Raw genomic sequence first — 27,790 nt, forward strand, 5'->3', positions numbered from 1 at the left:
CTCGCCAGCGGGATTCTCCTGTCCTGCTGCAGTGAGCGGAGATTTGTCCGAGCGTCAAATTTTCCGTCCTCACTTGTAGTGGTGGCGGGGTGTGAACGACCGGAGAATTCCAGTCCATGTTTCATTAATCTGGTTGAATGTTTTGAGGAGGTCATTAGCATGATGGACAGAGGAGCATCTGTGGTGTTGGCTCTTAGGACTGATAAGTTATGTAGAAGCGATCATTAGTTATAGTAAGCATGCATGAATTTTGAGGTAGTCTTGTGACATGAATTAGTAATTGTTTGGAAAGTAGGGGCCAAAAGGTAGAGGTAAAAAGGATGTTCTCTGAGTTGCACGACGTGGAAAGTCATGCTCCTCAGAATCTGTACTCAGGCCTCTGCATTTGAGCATATGTATCAATGACTTTAATAAATGAAGATTTGTATGTGCAGGTTTTCAGGTGACTAATTTATGGGAATAGTAGTTGGGAGGGTACAAAGGGTCATTAGACAGACCAAGTGATTGGAAAACAGACAGCAGAAGTTTGAGGACATCCTTTTTGAAGCTGCGAAAGTAAAATCAGACATTTTTTAAAAAGTGGTGAAGGACTTGGAACTATGGAAGAATAAAAAGATTCATGTGTCTGTGAATTTAGAAAGCAAGTAACATCTATGCCACACTGACCATCTACAAAAAGAGAGTCGAACCATTCACCAACATTATGATCACTGAATCCCCCACCACGGACATCCTGGGGGTTACCATAGCCCAGGAAATTAAACGAAACAGTCACAAATATTTGGCTACAAGAGCACGGCAGAAACACTATGGTAAATAGCTCACCTCCTGACTTCCCAAAGTCTTTTTATCACTTGCTTGGAGGAGTGCAGCTCCAACATTCCTCAAAATCATCCAGGGGATAAAGCAGAGGGCTTGACTGACATCCCCATCACCATCTTAAACATTCACCCCTCCACCTCAGGCGCACAGTTGCAACAGTGTGTACCATCTCTAAGACGCACAGTTGCAACTTGCCAAGGCTTCTTTGTTAGCACCTTCCAAACCAGCCATCTCTAGCATCAAGAAGGACAAGGGAAGCAGGCACATAGAAACACCACCGCCTGCAAGTTCTCCTCCAACTCATTCACCATCCTAACTTGGAAATATATTGCCGCTCCCTTAGTCATTGGGTCAAACACCTTACATTACAGCACTGTGGATTTATCACCACCTGGACTGCAGTAATTCAAGATGATAGTTCACCACCACTTGAAGGGCATTTAAGGATGGGCAATAAATGCTGGATTTGCCCACATTCTTTGAATGGACAGTAAAATGATGCAAAAGCAAAATATTGCCGATGTTGTAAATCAGAAGTTAAAAACAGAAAATGCTGTAAATACACAGCAGATCTGGTAGTATAACGTGGAGACAGAAACACAGTTAAAATTTCAAATCAATGACCTTTCATTAGAACAATGCTGCGGAAAGATCATTGACCTGAAAGCATGGCATGTTTGGATGAGAATAGGGGCTATAGGTATAGATGAGCTGACTGACTGTACCAGGAAGTTATTCAAGTCAGGGAGCACATAAGAACGCACTGGTCGTAGGGGGCAGTATAGTATACTGGTTTTCCCCAGAGGTCAGTATTGGGGCCCTTGCTTTTTCTGATATATACATTAATGATCTAGATCTTGTAGGGGACAATTTCAAAGTTTGCAGCTGATAAAAAATTTAGAAGCATTGTAAACTGTGAGGACGACAGTGTGGAACTTCAAAAGGATATAGACAAGGCGGGCAGATAGGTGGCAGAGGAAGTACAATGTGGAGAAGTGTGAAGTGATGCATTTTGGTAGGAAGGCCATGGAGAGATAATATAAAACAAAGGATAAAATTCTTCAGGAGATGTAGGAGCAGAGAGGCCTGGTGTATATGTACATAGCTCATTGAGTACAGGTGGAGAGGGCATTTAATAAAGCACATAGTCTCCTTAGCTATATTAATTGGGTGTCAGAAAACAGAGGTAGTTCTAAATAATCTATATCTGTATCTGTATTAGAAATAGGGTATAGCTTTAAGCAAGTTTAATTTTGTTTCTGTAAAAGAATTAAAACTTTAGTTAGCTTTTTATTAAACAAAGGTGCCTGCCTGTCTGTGGGTCTTGGTCACTTTAGAACTGTGCCTGCATTGCGATTAAGAGTTTATGGTGCAAAAGAAAACAGGGTTTATGGAAATAACCAGATTGCTGCTTAGCAACCAGGGTCACCTGGGGTTAGAAAGAACTTTTGAGTTTAGTTTTAAGCTGGACCCAAAAGAAACTGGATAGGTCAAAGGAGCTGCAGATTTCCCAAAGGAACAAAAGAAAGTCTAGAAACCAGGTATTGGGTCAAAAAGTATGTATTCGGGAGACAGTTAAGTTAAAGGATTTTATTGAATGGCAGAGCAGGTTTTAGGGGCCCAGTGACCTACTCCTGCTCCTAATTTGTATGTAATCTTAACATTATTTCCTTCTTAACTGGCCAGGTTCTAGAGTGCATTTGGTCACGTATACGAGTGGTGAAAATCTAGAACTCTGTCCCAAAAGGCAACAGAGGCTGGGTCAATTGAAATTTTCAAGACAGAGACCAATGGACTTTTGTTAGGTAAGGATATCCAGGAATATTGAGCTAAAATAGGTAAATGGAGTTGAGGCACAGATTAGCCATGAACCGAATGGTGAAACAAGCTTGAGGAGCTGAATAGCAAACCTGTTCTTAATATCTCGTTGAAGATGAGTCATTAATCAAACAGTGTTTGACTAATAGCAACATTTTTTTTTCTGATGCATTACGATCTTGCTCAGTAACAACAAAAATCTAACGATTCTGTAAAATTTACTTCCCTTGTATGAATTGACATGAAAAACACAATTCTTATTCTGTACAACAGAATGGACAAGAGAAAGAATATTAACACAACTTACCAGATGTTGAGGACAAAATGTTAACAATAGCCACCTGAGTATCGGAAAGTGCCTCCTGATAGGAGAAGTTTGCCAGAAACCACTGAAAAATTAATTGTACAATTTAGACAAACATATATGGCATACAATTATTCTTGTTGCATCAATATTCAACTTGTTCAACAATTTATCAATGTCCCTGATCTAAATTACACACTCGTTAATAAAGGCGGTTACTTGCAAAGATATGGGGCTGGATTTTAATTGTTGGGTTGGAGCCTCCTCCACAGGACAATTGTGGAAAATTGTGGGCTCATTCACCTCTGTGGTCACTTGAAAATTTGGACCATACTGCATTTACTTTCAAACCTTTCCCTAAACAATGAACTAAACCGCACTGACGATATTTGTTTATGAGCCCATGTTAAATATTTATTTGAGTACACACTAGTCATAAAATACTTTAACCTTCAATGCAATTATTTCAAATGTGATGTTTAGAAACATAGAAAATAGAAGCAGTAGTGGGCCAGTCCTTCGAGCTTGCTCCGCCATACATTTTGATCATGGCCAATCGTCAAATTCAATATCATGAAGAATAATATAATGAACAAGTATCCACGTGTACTTTCTAAAGACAACTAAATAAAAATAAATAGTTTATAAACTTCCCAGCACTTTGGAAAAATTATGATTTATCCGTCAATTTTTAAATACAGCTAACTTATTTTAATCTATCGCATGGGATGAGTAACTTAATAAAAGGCACTAACCACAAAGCAGAAGAAAAAGCTGATTTTAGCTACTTGCGACACTGTTAATTTGCCAACAGACTTCAGCACTGCTTCATGGTCCTTTGCTGCTGGATAGGACATCCGAGAGAGTTTTGCTTCAAATGCGTGATGGGCAGGAAGTTGCCGCACCTCCATAATGTTACTGAACCTAACACGTGGTTTTTTTAAAGCTATAAATAGAAAAGTAATTTTAAACAAAATCTTCAGACAAACAGATATGACATTAACATTTTTTTAAAAAAAGCTAAAGGTATTTAGCTTTAATGTTACTTTGGCTAATACTCCTCTCCCATTTATTCTTCTCCATCTGAGTGAATACTGCAGACATGCCATACCATGAAAACTTAATTCAATGAAATAGTACCAAAAACAGCTATTGCTTGTTTAGTGTGTCTAATATGCTGCTGAAAAATGACTTGCTAAATGAAAATATTGGCCTGGATTTTCCAAGGAGTGGCAGTCATCATTGGATTGCTTCTCCTGCCTCGATGCTGCTCCATATATTGTCAGGTCTTCCCAGTCCGACCTGGCAAGTAAAACGAAGTGCAGTGTCCTTTGGAGAATTTCACTAGATTGCAGTAGAGTCGAGGTGGTGGGTGGAGGCGGCAATGAAGACTGGGCACACTATCTTTCTATGGCAAGTTTGAAGGTCTGGTGTGAATGTTAGGCAATATGCCAAATGGGCATATCAGTAGGTAGTCAAATGGATAGTATGACGATTCCCGCGGCGGATGGGACTGGAAAATTTATCCTAAGCTTTTCAAGATCCCTTTGGGAATTGAGAGGTTGTAATGTGAAATCAGGTTTTCTACCATGGTCAGTTTGTTGATGTCAATTATTTTGTTAAGGTTAAGAATAAACAACTGAAGTTTAACCAATTGTCTTTGAGCACATGTAAAAAGGGGCTGGATCATCACCCCCGGGAAATTATATTTTGGTTTCATTACATTTCCTTTGACATTTTGTTTTAATTACAGCACTCCAGCAGAACTGTCACCCTCTCTAGATTTTTTAACATTTGTTTATTCAAAAGATTATAAAAAGGGCTTGCCCCTTTTAGGGCTTGTCAATTTGTTAATTAGATTATTTATTTTATTGGTATACTTAAAAGAATATAAAAATGGACTTCAGGGACGCTGATCAGCAGATATGAATTAGAGATCTTTAATACTGCAATTTGCGAATAAAGCTATTATCAAGAAAAAGATCCATGTCTATCTTCACCACCATTTGACTTGGATTCACAGTTTTGCTATTAATACCATTATAAATCTATGGATTAAAAGCCTTGCATCTTCATGCTGTTCCTGTTGTATAACTCCTACTTTCTGGAAAGGTATTCTTTTCCTGTCACACCTTGACGCTCTCTTTCCACCAGCAGACCTATATCCATCGTACTTTTGCATTGTTTTTGTACTTATCTTTTAAATCAAATATGAACATAATCAAGGTAAGTGGAAAAGTTGCCTATTTAATCACAAGACCTCCAAGGCCTACCTTGAGTTTAGGTGGTACAGTGAAAGACTATTCTGTTTTTTGAAAATCACATTCAGATGTTTAGAATTTCATTTTTATGTTTAAAAGCAAACCCAACTCTGTAACTCTGTTTCCACTGTTGCTGGGGTTCAAAAAAATATCCTGCTGTTCTCAGCCAGTTACTGAAGCTTTGAGCAGCTCACTTGCTCATTGATGCCACCACCAATTACTGCCAACTTCTCACTGCATTTTGGCTTCCTAGCCTTTGGGTCATTGTCCCTATTCCACCCGCCACCCTACCGGATAGGAGGGGAATGGGGTATATGAGGGGAATGGGGTATATGAGAGGAATGGGGAATAAAACAATGCTTTGCAGAACTCAAATGAGCCTAAAATATAGGTTGGCGAATATCTTGGATGGATATTGCCAGGATGGTCGTGCGTAATCAAAATTGTTCCAGTTCTGCGATAATTATTATAATGTCCTAACTATGTTAGGGATTGTGGGTTTTACACAAAAATAAAATGTGTGGTTTGCACACCGAGATTCAAACTAACAAAAAAGATTTATTTCGAAGAGATATTCTCTGCAATGCTGAATAAAAAACTGAAAGTCAAACAGCAGCCTGCAATACCCTAATGACACCAACATCAAATCATGTGATCTGCTCTTAAAGTAAACTGCAACGCTTTTTGAATACATAACAAGTATATTGACATAGCATGCTTGCCTTTGATGTTCAAAGCAGGTAGAAGTGGTCGGTTGATCCTTCACTTTGACATGACACGAAGAACTATTCTTTTTTTTGGCCTTTGGCAAAGTAATCATTATTTACTGCCTTGCTGCTGACCTTGGAACATGTGTTAGCTCCCTGACAAGTGAGCTAAAATTAAGCAACTGTTTCTATTTAGAAATTATCTAATTCCAAGCGACAACGCTAGTTCAGTTAGATGCCAATTCATTTCGTGTTTGGAACAGACTTTGAACTGATAGAGCAAATATGGAAAAAAAAATCATTGGCTTCTCTATGCCAAAGTGATTCGGGGTTACATCAGAACAGAGCTTTGAAACACTTGAAAAAAATAGGTGGGATAGTTGATGATGATAAAATGTTTATTACAATGAGCTCACACTTGGAATAAAGCAAAAACTTTGAAGAGAATGTTCAAAGCATTAATCACCACCTGATTAACAACTTGAAGATCTATTTAGTTTGTCAGATGGAGCATATGTAGGTGTTACTGCTCCACAAAAGGGACCAATTTAAATTCAAATTCTCTGTGTTCTTGGGGAAAATAAATTGTCATGAAAACATAAAAGTTTAGAGTAATAACGGCAGAGAAGGTCAGTCAGCCCATCAACTCCATTATGTCCCTGTCAAGTAATCGAGTCCCAAAGTTATCTTAAATGTTATCAGCATCTTTAATGCTTTCCACAAACTGAACAAACACACACATTGCACAAATTTTTGAAAATCTTTAGTGTCAAAAATGTAGTGTTATTATAGACAGCATTCTTTGGTCCAGTTGTTTCAAGGGCATATGATGTAGACTTGCAGACTGTTTGAACTTATTAGCATTCCAAGAAGATCCAAGAAAAAAACAAAAGTGCTCTCCTGTTAAAGCAGCTTATTTTTTGATGGATTGTTTGTTAACCAAATGTTAAGGTGATGCAAAGCTAAGACTTGTTCGTAAAATGCATCATTGTATCTTAGTTCCACAAAGATAAAATAACCCTAACTATGCATGTAAATTGGTAAGAGTTAATGTAGCTGTTAGACAATAGTAAAAAGGAAAATCACGTTTGAGGCAGGCTCTTGGACCCAAAATTTAAACGGCCAAAGCCCATGGGCTACACAATACAACAGCCCTTGCGGCATTTTTTCCCTTCACAGCAATGATGTCGAGAGCTAAATCAGTATCCTACCATCTCAGCTGCTCAAGACTGATGGTGGCTTTCTCGATGCCTTTTTGGCTAAAACATCTCGAAAAACACTGATGTAGCTGTTGACAGTGTGTGCAAAGCACGTGCTGAAAATCATTCTTAAAATCCAAACTACCGAAGATCATTCATGAGTAAGTCAACTCACCAGGTACAGATGTGGTTATGTTAGGCATTTATTTCCCCCCCTTGCCCCCAGAAGTTGCCTGTTCAAATTGTAGTTGAGGCCTGATTTGTAAGATAAAACAATATATCCCAGTACATACTAGTAACAGATAACATCTGCAAACTTAAATGTGTCAAACCAGGATTCCTGACAGTCTGGATAGGACATATTTTGAGCTATTGAAAAAGTCACAAATGTGAAAAGATACTTATAATCCCACGTAGGAAACAAAGCATTCAGGCTTTTATCATCACCATCATACATCAATGCATCTAATGGATCAGTGCTACCTAATATGACAATCTATTCTGTAGACCCTGACTTGAGAATAATTCATGCTTTCAATTTCAGATTCCAGTGATTTGCACGTAGTGCTTAAATGATGAAATGGCCTGTGAAAGATATTGAACAAAGCCTTTTCCCGATCTTATCTCCTGAATTTGGCAAAGGCTGGAGTAAGACAGAGAACTACCTAAACATCTTAGGAGGAGGGTTCTTACCCATCGAACAATATGACTACTCGTGACTTTGAGGTGCTTCGTTTCAAACTGAAGTTATGGGCTTGCACAGTTAATGGCAAGCTGCATATAGATTTTTAACCTGCTTTGAACTCTGACATAATCCAATTGAACAACTCTGTTGCCAGCTGACTCCATTGAATAGCGTAGCAATAAATGGAAAGATAATTAATATAATTCAAAATAGATTTTCCATTATTTTAAATTTAATCTAAGAAAAAGAGGAATGATAGCATTGGGGCGGCACTTTGGTTAGCACTCCTGCCTCACAGCGCCCGGGACCCGGGTACGATTCCCGGCTTGGTTGACTGTCTGTGTGGAGTTTGCACATTCTCCCCATGTCTGCGTGGGTTTCCTCCGGGTGCTCCGGTTTCCTCCCACAGTCCAAAGATGTGCAGGTTAGGTTGATTGACCATGCTAAATTGACCCCAGTGTCAGGAGATTAGCAGGATAAATATGTGGGGTTACGGAGATAGGGCCTGGGTGGGATTGTGGTTGGTGCAGGCTTGATGGGCTGAATGACTTCCTTCTGCATTGTAGGGATTCTATGTGTACAACGAGTACTCCAATATCACATAAAGAGGAACAGAACATTGTAGTCATGCAACATGGAAAAAAAGGGCCGAAAGAGAGAGGAAAAGCTTTCTGGGACGAGGCACAGAAAATATGATCAAATGAGTGGGCTTTGAGGAGTGGAATTTGGCAATATGGATTAGGTAAGAATTCCAGAGGTTAGGCAATAATGGCTGAACAAGTCGGTACGAACAATGGACATGAGTCACCGAGGTGAGAAGCCTTATTTTGGAATACTGGCAGATTTGTGCAGGAAGAAAGGTCACCAAGGAAGGACAGAGGGAGGCACTATATAAATGCAAGTTAAAGTTCCAACAATAACTTACATTTATATAACCTCTTCGAAGGTACATCACGGAAACAATCAAACAAAAATTCCCTCCCGAACCAAAGACAGAGATAACAGAACGGGTGACAGAAAGCTTGGTTAAAGGCATGTTGAGGAGCATCTCAAAAAGGAGGTACAAGCTTAGGAGACAATTTCAGGTGTTAGGGCTCAAATGATTGAATACGCAGCCTCCAATGTTATTGTATGTTACAGAGATGGGAAGGGATAAAACCATGGAGGGAGTTGAACAGGAAGAGAATTTTAAAACTGAGCTGCACACAGGAGTGATGAGTAAATGGGGCTGTGAAATACCTTTCCCAAAATGATCTAATTGGTCTGCATTTCATGATGTACGTTCACTATCTCAAGCTAAAACCTACCTGTGGTGTTGTCATTATTGCCTTTTTCATTGGCTGAATCATGAAATTTCACTGGGATATAAAGTGGTTCGCTCTGCAAAACAATTAGAAGTAACATTTCTGATGACAAGATAAGCATATCATATTACTCCAAATAATCTACAGATATTTGATCAGCAAAATGCGATAGATGCTAAAAATCTGAAATAAAAGAAAAAATGCTGGAAATAATCAGCAGGTCCAGCAGCAAAGTGGAAAAAGAAAGAGTTCATGTTTTAGGTCATAACCCTCCGAACACAAGGATTAGGAGGAGTAGGCCATTTGACCCCTTGAGCTTCCTCCGCCAATCGATAAGATCATGACTGATCTGATTGTGGCCTCAATGCAACTTTCCTCTCTGCCCCCATATCCCTCGGCTCCCTTGTCAAAAATCTACCTTTCTCAGCCTTGATGACATTCAATGACACAACTTTCACTGCTCTCTGGGAAGACAATTCCGCAGACTAATTACCTTCAGAGAAAAAAATATTCCTCATTTCAGTCTTAATGGGAGACTTTTTTAAAAATTGGTCCTTTAGTTCTAAACAACCACTCAAGGGGAAGCATTCACCCTGTCAAGTCCCCTCAGGATCTTATGTGTTTCAATAAGATCATTCTCATTGTTCTAAACTCAAATGGGTATAGGCCCAACCTGCTCAACCTTTCCTCATAAGCTACCCTTCGTCCCAGGAATCAGTCAAGTGAACCTTTTCTGACCAGCTTTTCATTTAATTATACTCTTTTTTGAGTGAGATCAAAACTGTATACCATACTCCAGATGCCATCTCATTAAGGCACTGTAGCAACACTTCCCTACTTTTATAGATGTCAATATTCCATTTGCCTTCATGTTCAGCTGCTGTATCAGCATACTAACTTTTTGTGATTCATTTATCAAGACATCCAGATCCCTTGGCACTGTAGAGTTCTCCAGTCTCTCTCTACTTAAATAATCTACTGCTTCTCTTTCTGCCAAAGTGGGACAAGTTCAATTTTTTCCATGTTATACTTTGTCTACAAAGTTTTGCTCAGACACTTAGTCTACAAAGGGATTTACATAGGTTATGTCCTCTTGACAACTTCCTTTGCTACCAATCTTCGTGTCATCAGCAAATTTGGTTAGCATAGACTTGGTACCTCCATTCAGGTCATTTATATAGTCGAAGACCCTAATGGCACTCCATTAGTTACAGCTTGCCAACCTTAAAATTTATTCCTATTATCTGCTTCCTGTTAACTATGATGTGGAGATGCCGGCGTTGGACTGGGGTAAACACAGTAAGAAGTCTGACAACACCAGCTTAAAGTCCAACAGGTTTATTTGGTAGCAAACGCTACTAGCTTTCAGAGCGCTGCTCCTTCGTCAGGTGGAGTGGGAGATCTGCTCTATCCTGTTAACTATCCAGTCGTCTACCCATACTAATATGTTACTGTCTACACCATGAGCTCTTATTTTGTGAAATAACCTTTGATATCGTACCTTATCAAATTCCTTTTGGAAATCCAAGTACACCACATCCACAGGTTCCCCTTTAACCACGTTGCTTGTTACTTCCTCAAATAACTTTAATAAATTAGTCAAATATGATTTCCTTTTTACAAAACCATGTCAACTCTTGTATTATAATTTTCTTCATGTTACCTCCTTAATAATAGATGCAAGCATTTTTCCTGTTACAGATGTTAAGCTAACTGGCCTATAGCTTCTTGCTTTCTGTCTCCCTCCTTTCTTGAATGCAGGAGTCACACTGAAATTTCCTAATCTGCTGGGATCTTTCCAGAATCTGGGGAATCTAGGAAGATCAAAACCAATGCCTTTAGTATCTCTGTAGCCACTTCACTTAAGATCATGAAATGCAGGGCGGGTACAATTTTGTCTTTTAAAAAACGTTCAGACAGTTACATGGGTAAAATGGGTATAGAGGGATATGGGCCAAATGCAGGCAATTGGGACTAGCTTAGGGGTTAAAAAAAAGGGGCGGCATGTACAAGTTGGGCCGAAGAGCCTGTTTCCATGCTGTAAATCTCTATGACTTGTCTCTCTTTCACTCTAATAGTTTTCTCATGAGGATTAAAATCAGGGTCTGGGAGTTTTAGTTTGAGACCAAGATATTAACAATCAATAAATATCACATGGTATTTACAGCACAGAAACAGGTAATTTGGCCCTCTCCTCCTATTCTTCACTTAACCACGTCACAATATCCTTTGATTCCTTTCTCCTTGACATGCTTACCTAGTATCCCTTTAAATGCATCTAATGATTTGTCTCAACCACACCAAGTAGTGGCGAAGTGAGTTTCACATTCTAACCACTCTCTCGATAAAAATGTTTCTCACAAATTCCTTGCTTGATTTAGTAGTGAGTGTTAAATATTCATGACCCCTTTTTTGGTCTCTCTCACAAATAGAAATATCTTCCCTACATTTACCCTATCAAACCCCTTAAGGGCATAACATCAAAATGAGGGGGAGCAGATTTAGGACTGAGTTGAGGAGGAACTTCTTCACCCAAGGGTTGTGAATCTGTGGAATTTCCTGCCCAGTGAACTAATTGAGGCTACCTCATTGAATGTTTTAAAGGCAAAGATAGATAGATTTTTGAACAATAAAAGAATTAAGGGTTATGGTGAGTGGGCAGGTAAGTGGAGCTGAGTCCATGAAAAGATCAGCCATGATCATGTTGAATGGCGGAGCAGGCTTGGGGGGCCGGATGGCCTACTCCTGCCAGTTCTTATGAAAAGATTAGGTATTATTCTAGTAAAACTTTTCTTTTGATCTTCTCCAGTGCCTTTATATCCTTTTTATAATACAGGGAGCAGAACCATTCACAGCATTCCGATGTAATCTAACCAAGGTTCTATACAAATTTAACATAGCTCCTCTGATTTGCGATTCTGTACGCCTAGAAAAAGGGATGGTGCTCTGTTTGCTTTTTTAATAGCCCTAATAACCTACTTTACTACTTGTTGTGTTCAGTGTATTTATATCCTCAGGTCCCCCTGACTTTGCGCTTGTTCACATGTGCACTACAACAAAAAGTACTGCTGTAATTTCCTTAATTTCTTCCATGTTAGAAGATGGGATCAATCAGCAATCTGGGTGAAAGTTGTACCCAACATTGTATGGTTCTCTGAAATGAAGATATGGGGGGAATTCTCGCGTTCCGCCCACCATGGGAATCGGAGGGGGGAGGTCCATTGACCTCGGGCAGGTTTCTCCGGTTTTGGGTTGGGTGAGCACGGCCGGAGAATCCCAGCCATGGTCACATAAATAAAAATCTGCTATGATCAGGTAGTGTAAAAGGAAGCAATGTTGCTTTTCCTTTATATTAAAAAAACCTGATGAAACCTTCTGCAAAGTTAGACAATTTCAGACAGTCAGCTACTAGGCCTCAAAAATGGAGGCCTAATGAATTGTTAAAAGTGTACTCATATGTTCCTACAGTACTAACAACTGAAGACAATATTTTTTATTCATTCAAGGGGTGTGGGTTTCATATATTGCCCATCCCCAATTACCCTTGAGAAGGTAGTGGTGAACTGCCTTCTTGAACCGCTAAGGTCGATTTGGTGTAGGTACACCCACAGTGCTATTAGGGAGGGGGTTCCAGGATCTTGACCCAGCCACAGTGAAGGAATGGTGATATATTTGTTCCAAACTCTCATCTGAATGAAAACTTTGATATATGAATTAAGAATATACATGTCAGGAAACCTATAACACTGAATACTCACCAAGGAATCATTTACACTACTGTCAGTAGTGCAAGTTGCAAGATAGCTTTCAGCATCTGCAAACTTAAAAGATTAAAAAGTTAATAAGGAGGTACCAGGAAACAGCAAACCATATTGGAAAAGTTGTCTTTAATTGCTACAAATTTTAGCAGATTAATCAAACATTCCTGTATAAGCATTGTTTGGATAGAATATTTACTGAAAACCACAAATTATCCAAACTTACACTAAACTTAGACATGCACATCTACACTTAAATAAATCTGTAATGACCATACACTGAAAATATACAATTTCATAATGGAAATAAATTGTAATTCAAAGTTTTTGAAAGACCCATTACATTTTATATTCCCATACTTCGAAGGCCTACTTACCAATGCAACATGTCTTCCATTGGTACATTGTTCCCGCCAGGGCTTCCAAACAAGGAATCCAATGAGGTAAAGTACAAACATAGATGTTTTGGCGAATGTACTAAAGAAGGGTTTCTCATACTTTTTAAATATATACTGAAAAGAAGAAAAAGGTTTTAAAACTTAAAAATGCAATAAGTAGTTTTTTTGGTTGGATGTCACTATCCAAACACATCTCAAAGAGCACATTATACAAAAATGCTGAATGCTTAAAGCACAAAATATATCCTGTACACAGGAAAAAAAAGTGGTTATGAGAGTTAAAAGTGAAACATGGGAAAATATAAAACTTCTTCATTTCTGAAACACGTAATCAATATTCACTTTGATTTTCTGTGAGAATATATGTTCTCCGTCTAATGATTTCACAGTGTGTGACATGAAACCAAAAACATTGGATACATTCTAAATAGCTATGAGGACCATAGTGCAAGTTATTAAAATTATGAAGGGCTTTGATAAAATGGAAAAACTGTTTCTACTTGTGGATAAGTCCAAAACAAGGTCACACAGATCGAACATAAGCACTAAATGATCAAATTGAATATCGGATGAATTTCTTTATACTCCAGCCATTCGAATATGGAAAGCAGTGCTATATCGAGTGGTTGTAGCTCTTTCATCATCCAGGGAGCTCAGGTTTCATGGGAATGCACCCTAAATGTATCTTCCTCTTTTAAGGCCATTGATTATTGTTTTGCCTGTCTTTCTTTGATACCAGATCCATTCTCAACTCAATTAAATTGTCCCTCCTGTATTTAAATATTTATACTCCAGATTGCCTCTTGTCCTGTTCCATCATGAATCTAAACTTTATGATACTATGATCACTGTTACGATCACACCCCTAGTGTTACCCTGCTGACACTTTACCCAGTTGATCCATCTCATTCTCCAGAACAGATTTAATAATACCTCTTGGGCAGAAACATATGGGACAATCTTACCAGTCAATAGGCATGGCGAGCCAGTAAGATTGGGCGAGGGGTGAAAAATCGGGTTCGCACCTGGTTTGTCGCCTCTCACGATGTTGCCGGCACTGATTTGCCAGCGAAATCCATCCTATGCCCTTATTCATTACATAATTGAAATATAATTAATGAGTCAAATGGTTATTAATGGTTATTGGATAGGCACAATGAGCACACCAGGATGATAGGGAGTGGGATAGCTTGATCTTGATTTCAGATAAAGCTCGGCACAACATCGTGGGCCGAAGGGCCTGTTCTGTGCTGTACTGTTCTATGTTCTATGAGTCCCAGATGCTGTCTTCCGGGCTCACTTGCCCTTACCTGTATGCCGGTCAAGGTCCTCACCAGTGGGGATCACGTATGGTGCCCACCAATGGGAACCTGACGTGATGGCCTCGCCAGTGGGTGGGATCGGAGACCATCAAAGCCCCCTCCGGTTGGTCAGGGGCAGGGCCAGGAAATGTCCCAGGCTGTGCCAACTAGCACCCTGGCAATGCCAAACGGGCAGGGGCATGATGTAGGGAGGCGGAAGGAGGGAACTGTGCATGTGGGGGATGTGATTGGCCAGGGTGGCAATCAGTGTGGGGGAGGGGGAAATGGTGGTGATAGGAGATCTCCCAGTGTACCTCACCCCCTACTGGCGAGAGTCATATCCTGGCTCTTTTTCTTCCTAAGTGCCGTACAATTGCGACTGGGAGCTCACCCAAAAAGAAATCGCCATGATTCTCCCCCGTTTTCATGCTCGGGGAGTTTGAGAGGTGAAGTGTGGGCAGAGGAAGTGAGATAGGCCTTTACATTGATCTGTCTGCTGAACTGTGTCTAGGTCTCTTCAAACTGAGAGAGAGAGACTCCGAAATATTTTTTAACCTGGTCACTTGTGCCTGCATCTCCACCTTGGTCCTGCCTGACATTCACCTCAGCCAGAAGAAAATCTGTCTGCCAGCACTGAGGCAGGATGCTATGTTGGGAAAGTTCCTGACTCCAAATGTTCATCTCCCATGATGAGAATCCAGCCCTGAAGTTCACATCTCATTCAAAGTATGGCAATGGATAGCAATGGTTGGAAAATGCAAATGAAATGATCCTGCAAATGACGTTCACTGAAACTTCAATAATGTAGAATAAATGCTCCAAAGAGTTTTATGACTGCTCATGTAACTTTTATGGTCATGAATCTTTCAGTCTACCTTGTGCAGTGAACCATTCTTAAATGGGCAAAAACCTCCAAAATAATGAATTTAAGAAAACATCAGTTTTGCAGAAGACAATATAAGGCTACAGTACTCACTGAGGTAAGCTCAGAAGATACAACCCAGATGATATCGACAATCAACAGAATAATAATTCCAAGGATCATACGCCGTCGCTGAGGAGAACTGCTCTGCGAGCTCATTCGATTCATGATAAACAGCCACACCATTTGTAATCTTTTGAAAACAAATCATTTTACAGTAAATACCAAATATTTATTTGTTCTGACTTTGAACCCTCTCTAATCTCACTTGTGTTTGCTCTTTTACTGTAGAATTTTGTCTTTGTTCATTCGATTTGTTTCTCTGTTGTAACCCACAACCACAATATGTGTCTGTTTCCATTATCTCTCTTTGTCACTTATCTGTCTGCATTTTCCTTCTTGGATCGATCACTCCCTCTTCTCCTGACATTTCCCTGCTTCTTTGGTTTTCACGTTGTCATGATTGTTTTCAGTTCCTTTCTGTTGGTCTCATATCTCCCTTATCGCCTGATTTTTCCTCTCTCCTATATTGCTCCCACTCCCATTCTCACTTTCTTTCCCCATCCATCTTTATAATTTATCTCTCTTTATCCTTGCTTTCTTTGTGCTTCCTCTCACCCTTTCCCATTTCCTCCTACATTTGTACTTTTATTGGCAATTTGGGCATACGGGATTAGAATCATAGAAACCCTACAGTGCAGAAGGAGGCCATTCAACCCATTGAGTCTGCACCAACCACAATCCCACCCAGGCCCTACCACCATATCCCTACATATTTTACCCGCTAATCCCTAATCCTTCTAACCTACGTATCTTAGGACTCTAAGGGGCAATTTTTAGCACGGCCAATCAACCTAACCCACACATCTTTGGACTGTGGGAGGAAACCGGCGCACCCGGAGGAGACCCACACAGACACGAGGAGAATGTGCAAACTCCACACAGACAGTGACCCAAGCCGGGAATCGAACCCAGGTCCCTGGAGCTGTGAAGCAGCAGTGCTAACCACTGTGCTACCGTGCCGCCCTGTAGTCAGGGCAAGTAATCAAAAGATTACTTCCCTGTATGAGGAAAATGAGATGTCTTAATATTTTTTGCAATATCATTGTTAATGTATCATATACTAGGAAACAAGCTCATGTGTGACAGTATGGATGTGACTGGTTTGGTTAAGCTGGCTGTAGTTAGCAAAGTTCAAATGTCAATAAAGGATGTGAAGGCAAGTGGTTGAAATATTAATGAACAGGGGGCCAGAGAACCAGCTTGAACAGGAATTTACATCTGACAGATAGGAAAAGTGATTTTAAAGTTGAATGTTGGATTTCAAAGGGAACATACAATTGAGAGATCATAAGGCAAAATAGTAAGTTTACTTTATAAATATAGTCATCACAAAGTGATATAAAAAGGGTTGATCAATTCTGGGAAAAGGAGCTTCTCAAAGGATTTAGAAATAATAAAGTGGGAGGTCAAAGGGAAAAATCATATTTAAAGTGAAACTGAAGGTTGTGTGTGTGGCTGCGAGATCTTGACTGAGACAGTGTGCACTGAAGCCAGACCAAACAGCAGTTTTGCCGCCACTCTCAGAAAGAGGAGAGTCTGTGTGAGATTTCCCCAGGGCAGCAGAGCATTGTGTGGTAATGTTATGAGAAGTTTGCAGATGAGAAAATCTCTAATGACTGTTGCCATCAAAAGAGGGTTTGAGGTTATTTAACCCAATATATTTTACGAAATGTTTGTAACGTACTGCTAACTGTGCAAAGGTGTTCTTGTGTCCTTAAATGTTTTGTTTCTTGATTTTTAATAAGTATCAAAAGTTAATATTTAAAATCATCATAAGTGGTCTGGAGTTGACATATCTTGATTTAGATAACTTCTCATAATATATAAATTACAAACTGATGTGGCAGCTTGTTCCACGTTTCCCTTTGGGATTTTTAAAAATATACTTTTCCAATTCAATCAAATCAAGTCCAATTCAGAGTCTCAAAAAGTTGAGACATTTCCGATCCAAGCTGACAAGACAGGGCCTCCACTCCTGTTTTGGGCTTGATCTACATGAGCCAAGCTGATTGAAGTACGTGCAGACTCACCTCCTCCAAGGCTTGATCTCATTTGCACCTTAGCCAAAAGGCCGAGATGCCGCTTTTAAAAATTGCTTCAAATGAAGCTTAAATGTAACCTAATGACCTCAACCAAGTGCAGCCTGTCCATACTACACTTGATCTTACCCAAAAGGCCGAGAAGCGATCCCTTTGGGATTTGGGCAGCATGGAGTTTACCATCTGCTGTGCCATAACATTTGACTCACAGATCTACCAATCGTGGCTGAAGGGACGATGTTCTTTCAGGTCATGCTACAAATAGAGCATTATTTCTGGGAGGAAGTGGCCTGCAAACAGGGACATAGGACTGTGAGAAGGGCAAACAAGTAGACCTGTTTCAATATTAAGGGCCACTTCAAAACAGCCTATGAACAGAAGTAGGTAATTTAGCCTCTCAAGCTCGATTCAATGAACATGGTCGATATACAACCTAATTCCGCGTACTCTGTTTTGTCCCATATCCCATAAAGCCTTTGGCTCACAAAAATCTATCAATCTCAATTTTTAAATTAACAATTGATGTAGCATCAATTGCCAGTTTTGCGAGTTCCAAACTTTCACTGCACGTTGTATGTTTTATTCCATCATGGGATGTGGGCATCATTGGCTGGGCCAGCATTTTTTGCCCACCCCTATTTGTATGTAGAGGTGTTTCCTAATTTCACTCTTGAAAGGTCTGGCTTTTTTTTTGCCATTATGAAACCTAGTCCTAGACTCCCCAACTAGCGGAAGTGGTTCTCATCATCTACCCCATCAGTTCCTAACATCTTGAAAACTATAAATTGTACCACCCTTTAACTTTAAATTTTTCACAGACCAATCCTAGTTTGTGTACTCTCTCCCCATAATATAATCCTTGGAGTTAGTCTACCATTCTAACAATTTAGTTTAAAACCCTCGGGTGAAAACCAGCTAGTTCTGGGAGTTTTGCATTCTGTAGCCATTAATTTCTCCATTACTAATATCTTGCTTACATTAATTTTATACATTAACATTAATTAATAGAAATTAACGTTGGCAAACATCAACATATGGAAATTGAAAATTATCCTTCGGAATCCTAGACTGCGCATAATGGCTTTCATGTTTGAGTCTGCATTTCAAAGATAATTAATTCTATGTAAAGTTCTGGCAAGACTCTAATCTGTTGTCTTTATGTCCTCCTTGTTTCATCAGAAGGAACTCTTCAAAATGCAGCTAATGAAAATACAACAAAACTTATAAATCAAAGAAGGGGTTTAATAAAGAAACATCATTATTTCAAACTTGGGACCTCGCCCTGGGCCACTCCAAGCTCCCCACAATTCTACATAGTTCCTTATTTATAGTGAATCAGCTGACTATTACATCACTCTAATTGCTTCCATGGTTTACTGGGTCAGCTGACCCTTACATCTTGTTCCCATTGGTCACATTACCTCCAATACAAAGTTGTCACTGGTTACATTCTAACACTCCTTCTGCTCTGTGGTTGTTGGGAATGCTTTCACCGGGTTCTGCTTGCATTTCTTTATTGGCGCGAGGCAGTTTTGGATGTGCATTGGTGAAAAATTAGTAGCATGGTGTGGCAGTGAGACTGGTTACCTTGCTCCTGACAACTCTATAGCCAATAATGTGAAATCACTTCTGCAGCTCAGGTTAAATCACCACCAGTCAGCTCTCCCCCTCAAAGCTCAAGGTCATCTGGCATTATGGTGACTTTACCTTTTACAGATTTTGCATTGCAACGTGTGCAGTAAAACTGCAGTTGAGTGCAACTTCAATGTATTCCTAGAGCATTCATTATTTTTAACGTTAGTCGAGACCTGAAGCCAAGACCTACAAATTGATGAGCTCCCTTGTTGATAGATAAGAGTGACATAGAAGCTGTAGCATGACCTGAGTGCAATATTAATACAAGTGCTTATTTCTTTTTAACTATAAAAGTCAGGCCAGCTATGCAATATATATGGCATCTAGGACAATATTATGTTAATGAAACAATAGGGAATATGAAGATGAAACAAGAGGTCACTCTTTACTCTTGAAGCTTTTTGAAGTGTTTGCTGGGTTGGTCGGTACCTTATACCATGTTAACTTATGCATGGAATGGCGAAATGATTATCACTCAAGGTGAAATAACAGCTGTCGAATTATATGGCATCTTTTGCATTGTCTAAATGTTTTAATCGGAGTACAAACTTAATGACTAAACTGCTTGTTTCAGCAATTATTTTTTATTTAACACATTAATCATCTTTCATCTAGGTACTTAAGTCCACTCCTGGTTTCAAAAAACTTCAATGGAAAAATAGTCCAAACAATCTAGAGGGAGAAAATTTGCAGCGCTATGGGGAAAGGACAAGGGAGTGGAACTAATTGGAGAGCTCTTTCACAGAGCTTACATTGGAATGATGGGATGCATGGCCTCCATCTATGCTGTGGTATTCCATAATTGCGTGTGTTCTGGGGAAGTATAGTTTGCAGGCTTTCACACCATACTGTAGTGAGTTCCTTGAATTCTTGCAGAGGAAGGTATCCAATTATTCTGTGACCTCATAATTCAAGCTTTCCATTGTTATGGTTAATGCTATTTAAAAACAGCCAGCTACTTAGAGCTTGAAATTTCAAAGCTGATACAACTATCCGCTACATTTTCATACCTATTAATTGCAGTGGTTTAAGGACAGGACGAGTCAGCTGCTAAATATCACAACTATACTCCAGCAGCAAACTATCCACAAACAAATCCAAAGGAAATCTGAAAGTAATTTAGAATCACTGTATCGTTAGGATTTTTAAAAAAACTTGTTGCAGAAAACATTAAACAAAAATAGTAATGCCATGCAAATTTTTGGGTTTTTTAAATTTGTTTTTTGGATGCGAATGTTGTTGGCAAGGTCATCATTTATTGCCTGTCCCTAATGCCCTTGAGGAGGTGGTGGTGAGCCACATTCTTGAACTGCTGCAGCTCATGTGGTGTTGGTACACCAACAAATGTTGCGAGGGAGAGTTTCAGGTTTTTGACCCAGAGATGCCAATATGGTTGTTTCAAATAGGTAAAAAATATAAATATTGTTTAGGTGTACCTCAAATACTTTTTCATAAAGCCAGCTTCTTGAGTCTAATTGAAGATATTTTATTCTTTCAGTCTCTTGTCCTCACCATATCAAATCTTACTTGTGTTTCACCTACATTAAACAAACGTAAATTAGTTAAAACCAAATTGGTTTACAATACTACAGAGATGCTAACTTCAGCTGAGATGTGCAGTGACAGTAAACTATAACCCTGTCAGAGTAGATTTTGATGTCTGAAGCATAATGCTCCAAAGGTCCTCGAAGCAGTAACGCACACAGTATTTTACACATAAGAAACATATTCTACCAAAATATTCAAAAAATATCTGCATTATTTTTAATAACAAGAAAATTTCCTAGAACTCTTTTTTGAACCATATTATGCATCCGACATATGCAAACACTATTTTAATCAAATGATAAATATAAGGAATGGAAAAGTTTAAAAACTGAGAAACATAGGATGCCCAAAAAAGGGAGCATGAAATATACTGATGATCAACATAAAATGGAATTAACAAAAGCCATTGTTATAAAAGCTGTTAAGTGATGGATTAAAAAAAAAACAGGGATAAAGGGAACTTTGAAAATCCTTAATAAATCTTTCATCTCAATTTTTACAAATTAAGGTGAAGCAATGGCTCTAGACTTGTATTTGGAGGTGTGGAAAAGCTTTGTTATATTTAAAAGGAGATTGCACTTAAAAAAGAGTCACTGGCATTACAAATAGAAATGTTGCCAACCCGGTCTTCTGTGAACCCCAATATAATGAGACCAGTTCGGAAGACTAATCATATTTTTCCAAGACTTTTCGGAGATGAGAATTTTGCCAGTAAAATAATAATATGTTCCCTTTTGAAGATTGTTTTGTACCAAAGCTGTGGAAGTTTGAAATGTTGCATCATAAGATTATGAGTCAGACCTTTCTACAACAACTCAAGTAACTCACTGCTCCAAACTGCACATCTTCAAAACACAGATAGAATCATAGAATGATACAGCATGAAGGAGGCCATTTGTCCCATCTTGCCTGTGCTGACTTTTAGAAAGAGTTAGCCCAGTTAACCCCAATCACTTGCCCTTTCCCTATAACACTCAAAATTTTCAGAGCAGAAGGGAAAGATAATCCATGAATCTTTTCAACAATTTGTTTTACTTCAGCTAAGGGTCAACTTCCAGAAATTAAGGAATATTTGGTAATTTATGGGTTAATCACAGTCACTCTGTGTGGATTTCTAAAGGGCATCGCCAATAGTTTGACTAACTTTATTTAACTTTTGGAAAAATCACAAGGGATTATATACAACACTGCAACACTGGATGTTGATGAACCTCTCTCTGGAGTGTCCACTCACCTGCTATTGGCCCAATTCCACTTCCGCCTATTCTGGAATCAATAGGACAGCTTACTTCACTCCTGGTGTCCAGCTCTCCCTGCTTTCCCTTGTGCTCCCCATCCATATGCAGCTGTGATAGTACATGGAACAATCAACATGCATGAAAAATCAGAATTCCCACAAAGACGAACCTGGAGTATGAATATGGGTAATTGATCAATTTTCAAGTATTTTATCTGTAAAGTTGGGGAACAGAGTTCTTTCTACTGATGAGTCATTTTATGAACAGGTATATACATTGAAAGCTTCCTTGAATTTTGTTTTACCTTAATACATCTGAATAAAAAAGAAATCAGATTAAGCACCAACAAAATCTTTAAAGTTGTTTAGTCTTTAAGTTCACCAATAAAACACAATCAAATTCAAGTTTATAAAAGATATTAAGCAGGGGGTTATTAATTGTCAAAACCAGACCACTACCAAAGCCTAATTAACTTTAATTGTTAATGTATGTTCAATAGCAAAAAGCACTTTAACTTAAATTTGTTTTCTTAGACTATAGAGCTACACCTAAATCAGAAAATAAATTGTTTTTGCAATGCATAATTCTCAATTCATTAAATTCTAGATGTGTCCAAGAAAATTAAAAGAGCCTCACCTTGTTGAATGCATAAAATAAGATTCCAATTGTATGATTGTTCATTTTTGAGACCTAGGTTCAAATCTAATGCAGACTGATGGGATAAAAGTTTCAGCTGCTTGCTGGCTAAGAGGAGGCCCTGTAAAATGAGCCTGAGTAGCCTCAGTGTAGTTCTAAGTGGAACTGGACCTACTGCACAAAACTAGCCTTACTTTAGAACTCATTTGAAAATTCATTCGAAGAGGCCACAGGATGTGAAAAATGGAGAAGTGCCACATGGATGCAGTTAGGGCTGCTCTTTTGAGATTGGGGCTGAGGCACAATGTTGGGGCTTTTTTTCTGAATCCAGATGTACTATTCCTGACCAGAGAGCACTTTAACCTGACCTGAAAGGGTAAGGGTTCCATTTCATTTCTCACCTTTCTAAACACAAAAGTATTTTAATTATTGATTTTATATACTCAGGGAGAATTTAGCTTTCACGAATCTGGTATTATTAGAATACTTAACAGCTTAGATAAAGGAGAATAAGGTGAAGTTGTTCCATTTCAACAAAAGTGCAAACAATATACCAAACACATGAATTGGGAAAATAGTGAATAAAAAATATACATGTTGTGCATTTTTATAATTCTATTATTTTATAATTTGCCCTCGAGTAGCAAATAATCTTGTAGTTTAATTGGAGGATAATACCTGTAGTGATGAAATATTCAAAGGCTGTCACAGGCATGATGGCACAGTGCCTCACAGTGCCTGGGGCCTGGGTTCAATTCCAGGCTTGAGTCACTGTCTACATGGAGTTTGCATATTCTCCCCACATCTGCATGGGTTTCCTCCCAGGTGTTCCGGTTTCCTCCCACGCTCCAAAGATATGCAGGTTAAGTTGATTGGCCATGCTAAATTGCCCCTTAATGACTAGCAGGGTAAATATGTGGGGTTACACGGATAGGACCTGGATCGGATTGTTGTTACTGTAGACTCGATGGGCCAAATGGCCTCCTTCTGCACTGTAAGGAGTCTATTATTCTATTCTACCAAATACTGCCTTATTCAGGATGAGGTACAGCACAATGGTCATTGGTTGCTTGCTAACGTGAATCATAATCAACATGTTTTCAACAACCATCATGTGTGGTGCAACTCTTTAGAAGAAACAACTTACATTTATCACGGGGAACCTCCACCCTACAGGGGGTTATAAAATAAAAAAGGGTAAAGGAACAGAAGATAAACCATCTTAAATCAAGTTCTTACAACCTAAAGTTGTAACAATTAGGATTAATTTTGCATCAGATATTTAGGAATTACATTTTTTTCAAATAGGTTAAAATCATAAATGCACATTATTTTAAGGTACATAGATTCACATTCAATTTGGCAGAAGACTGTTAGCTTTGTTAAACAAGAAAACACAGCCATTCGTTAGCTAAGCAACTTAATATTTGACAATGAGCATTTTCTAAACAACACAACAGTGATTACAAAAGCTCACAAAATACAAGAGGGAGGATGTGCAGAAATGATTGCTCTTCCTGCAACTGAACTTCTTTTTAACTGACTGAGAAGTGACTGAGGTCATTTTGGCTGCCCTATCCTCTCAGTTTATGCAGATTGCAAGAATCAATAATGTAAAGTTCACCATTTTGACTGTGGACTTCTGGATTGTATTTAGCAACAGGTAAAACTGTGTTACTGTAGTTCTAGTTAGTATTTTGTTTTTGAAGATATCCAACTTGAGGTTTTGAAATTTGATGATAAGACCTTATGATTTCTGCTGATGCACGTCTTCTGGACTTTAACACACTCAATTTATGAGAAAATATGTGTAGGTTGCAATTATCCCATGCCATTTCTAAAGTAGGTGGCAGTTACTGGAACTGGTCTAACACCAAAGAAAGATAGTTATTAAGTGTTTCAACATAAATCTCCATCGGTAATTTGTTCAAACATCCTGATCAGCACAATTTTGAATTCTCAAATAGAAAAAATTCAGATTCAAAAACTGGAATTCATATTTTTTAACTATTAAGTTAAAAATGTATTCAAAAATGGGACTAAGGTGGTTTTGATACTTTTTTGCTAAGTAAACTACTTGATGCCTCAAGACGACTGGACCACATAATCTAAGCTCACATTTCAATGGTGCATTGTTAGAGGTGTTGTCATTTGGATGAGATATTAAAAGATCTTTTGGTGAGATGAATGTACATGACACTATTTAAAGAACAAAGAGTTTTCCCAACATCACAGCCAACATTAATTCCACAACTAAAATAGAAAAAATAAATAATTCATAAATTTGCTGTTAGTGAGACCTTGCTGTGAACTGAATGGCTTTCAAAAATCACTTGGATAATAGTGGGGACTAGATGTTAAAAGTAATACAAAATCTGGATTAATTCTAACATTGGAATATAGATAATAGATACTGTACTTTATAGTGCTACAATATGGCAATTTAACCATAAAAGTCAGTAAATCATGAGAAGGTGCATCACACTGTTTAGTTTTGCATGCCACTCATTATTTTCAACTCAGAGTTGTATCAGTCATGCATGATACCTCAAAAACTAATGCAATGAAAATTCTCAGTTCATAAAGTAAATGGACTGGGTATGACATTAATTTAAAAATCTTTTCAATAAATTCTCAACCGTAGTGTAGAATCACATTTTGCAAATTGGAAGCAATATTCTATTGCAGTCAACACTCGCTGCTCTTCTTTTGTACTTCACCCTCCATTAGTGACAAGACATTCTTGGTTCCACAGTTTGGAACTCTCTCCCTAAACTCTCCAACTTGTCCCCAACAATGCAAAATTTTCCTTAGCGTATATCTTTTCAAACGTGCCTTAAATCACCAACCTAAATTTTCTTGGTTACTTTTCAGCACCCATTTTTGAAAGCAACTTGAATACAATGCAAGTTGTTGCTGAATTGAGCAATTCAATCGAAACTAACATTTTCAAATCGCATCACATTACTTAACAATAAATAATGCTGCACAGACGCATGTTAAATTTCTACTGTATTACATATCTACATTAAAATTTATTTTTTTATTAGTGTCACAAGTAGGCTTACATTAACACTGCAATGAAGTTACTGTGAAAATCCTTTCGTTGCCACACTCCGGCGCCTGTTCTGAGGGAGAATTTAGCACGGCCAATGCACCTACCATCTACATTAAACTAAATACTTCAATGATGCTATAGGTTTGTGCAGGCAGGATTGAACGAAAAATCACTAGGAGTGTGAAAATGAAGTTACTGTGAAAATCCCTTAGTCGCCACACTCTGGCATCCGTTTGGGCACACTGAGGGAGAATTTAGGATGGCCAATCCACCTAACCTACACATTGCTGGACTGTTGGAGGAAACCGGAGCACCTGGAGGAAACCCATGCAGATATGGAGAGAATGTGCAGACTCTGCACAGATAGTGATCCAAGCAGGGTAGCACGGTAGCTAGCACTGAGACCTCACAGTGCCAGGGACCCGAGTTCAATTCCGGCATCATGTCACTGTCTGTGCGGAGTTTGCATATTCTCCTCATGTCTGCGTGGGTTTCCTCTGGGTGCTACGGTTTCCTCCTACAGTCCAAAGATGTGCAGATTAGGTTGATTAGCCATGCTAAATTGACCCTTAGTTTCAGGAGTATTAGCAGGGTAAATACATGTGGTAACGGGCATAAGGCCAGGGTGGGATTTCTGTCGATGCAGACTGGATGGGCCGAATGGCCTCCTTCTGTACTGTAGGGATTCTATGAAATGACACAAATGTAAGTTTCAAAATGAAGTGTTCATTCTACCCTTATAACTGGAAACTTCCAATAAGTAAAAGACAAGAAATGGAACTGTTCTTTTTCAGCACTTTCTATCCAAGTACACTTTCAAATTCTAATCTAGTGCATGCATGAAGAAAGAAATAAAGCCTTTATTTACACAGCACCTTTCACCTCCGAACATTGCAATAAACTCTGCAGCCAATGAAGTGCCACTCAACTATAGTTGATGCTACAACATAGAAACCATCACCACAGCCAGGTTTTGCACAGTACTGACTCACAAATAGCAATGATATATATGACCTGATCATGTTGTTTTTAAATGTTGGTTGAGAGTTGAAGTAGAACTCCCTGTCCTTCTTCAAACAACTTTTTGGGTTGAGATCTTTTGTATTCCCTTGAAAGGGTTGACATTTTAACCTGTCATCTGACTGTGCAACATTGTCTCAGTAGGATACTTAAGTACCAACCCACACTTTACATCAAGGCGGCAGTGGTTAGCACTGCTGCCTCACAGCGCCAGGGACCTGGGTTCGATTCCCAGCTTGGGGAGTCTGTATGTTCTCCCCATATCTGCATGGGTTTCCTCCGAGTGCTCCGGTTTCCTCCCACAGTCTGAAAGACGTGCTGGTTAGGTGCTTTGGCCATGCTAAATTCTCCCTCACTGTACCCGAACAGGCACCAGAGTGTGGCGACTAGGGGATTTTCACACTAACTTCATTGCAGTGTCATTGTAAGCCTACTTGTGACTAATAAATAAACTTAAAACTAAAACATTAAAAATGAAAATGGTCAACGCCAATGAGGCAAAACGCATCAGCGAACATGACAGCCCATTTTGACATTGCACCTGATGACTCCCAAGAAATGATGTGGTGGAGATGCCGGAGTTGGACTGGGGTAAACACAGTAAGAAGTCTCACAACACCAGGTTAAAGTCCAACAGGTTTATGGCGTTTGCTACCAAATAAACCTGTTGGACTTTAACCTGGTATTGTGAGACTTCTTACTGTGACTCCCAAGAAAACCAGACTGGGCCATCAAACCACAACCCTCTGACTCAATAAAGTAGAGTACTCCAACTGACACAGTCAAGGTCCTGGCTGGTTCTAGGTAGCTTCATTGCAATGCACAGGCTGGGGCAGTCAATGGCATTTCCCATGCCAACTATAAAAAAAAGGGCAGGCAAAGGTTAAAAAGTTAGACACGTAATTCTGAAGCAGGGATTAGTCAACTCCTCAATGGAGAACGTTTTTTTAAAAAAAATTCACCTCAGCTAAAACAAGTACTGCGCGTACATCTATGGTGATAAAATGATGTCGAGTAATAAGTCAACCCGATTGATCAGCGAGACAAAAAAAAGCCAGCAACATATGTCTACAT

General features: G+C 39.0%; 1 protein-coding gene across 23 annotated transcripts in view; it reads right to left on the bottom strand.

Annotated features, from left to right (window-relative positions):
- Nucleotides 1–27,790, bottom strand: part of LOC144503579 (solute carrier family 35 member F5-like) — an 86,219-nt gene that overhangs the window by 58,082 nt on the left and 347 nt on the right. For 7 of the 23 annotated variants that reach the window (XM_078228145.1, XM_078228153.1, XM_078228148.1 and 4 more), the window contains exons 2-10: nucleotides 23,786–23,808; nucleotides 21,999–22,110; nucleotides 20,653–20,754; nucleotides 15,534–15,672; nucleotides 13,236–13,370; nucleotides 12,859–12,921; nucleotides 9,104–9,176; nucleotides 3,700–3,890; nucleotides 2,948–3,029 (exon numbers count right to left, since the gene is read on the bottom strand). In XM_078228145.1, coding sequence (XP_078084271.1) covers nucleotides 2,948–3,029; nucleotides 3,700–3,890; nucleotides 9,104–9,176; nucleotides 12,859–12,921; nucleotides 13,236–13,370; nucleotides 15,534–15,672; nucleotides 20,653–20,669 — 700 coding nt within the window. In that variant the 5' untranslated portion in view covers nucleotides 20,670–20,754; nucleotides 21,999–22,110; nucleotides 23,786–23,808. Of the gene's footprint in view, nucleotides 1–2,947; nucleotides 3,030–3,699; nucleotides 3,891–9,103; nucleotides 9,177–12,858; nucleotides 12,922–13,235; nucleotides 13,371–15,533; nucleotides 15,673–20,652; nucleotides 20,755–21,386; nucleotides 21,520–21,998; nucleotides 22,111–23,785; nucleotides 23,809–27,790 lie in introns of those variants that run through there. The other 16 variants (XM_078228149.1, XM_078228152.1, XM_078228144.1 and 13 more) reach the window with 5 other exon arrangements.

The sequence above is a fragment of the Mustelus asterias genome, chromosome 14, assembly GCF_964213995.1.
Source record: "Mustelus asterias chromosome 14, sMusAst1.hap1.1, whole genome shotgun sequence".
NCBI lineage: Eukaryota > Metazoa > Chordata > Chondrichthyes > Carcharhiniformes > Triakidae > Mustelus > Mustelus asterias.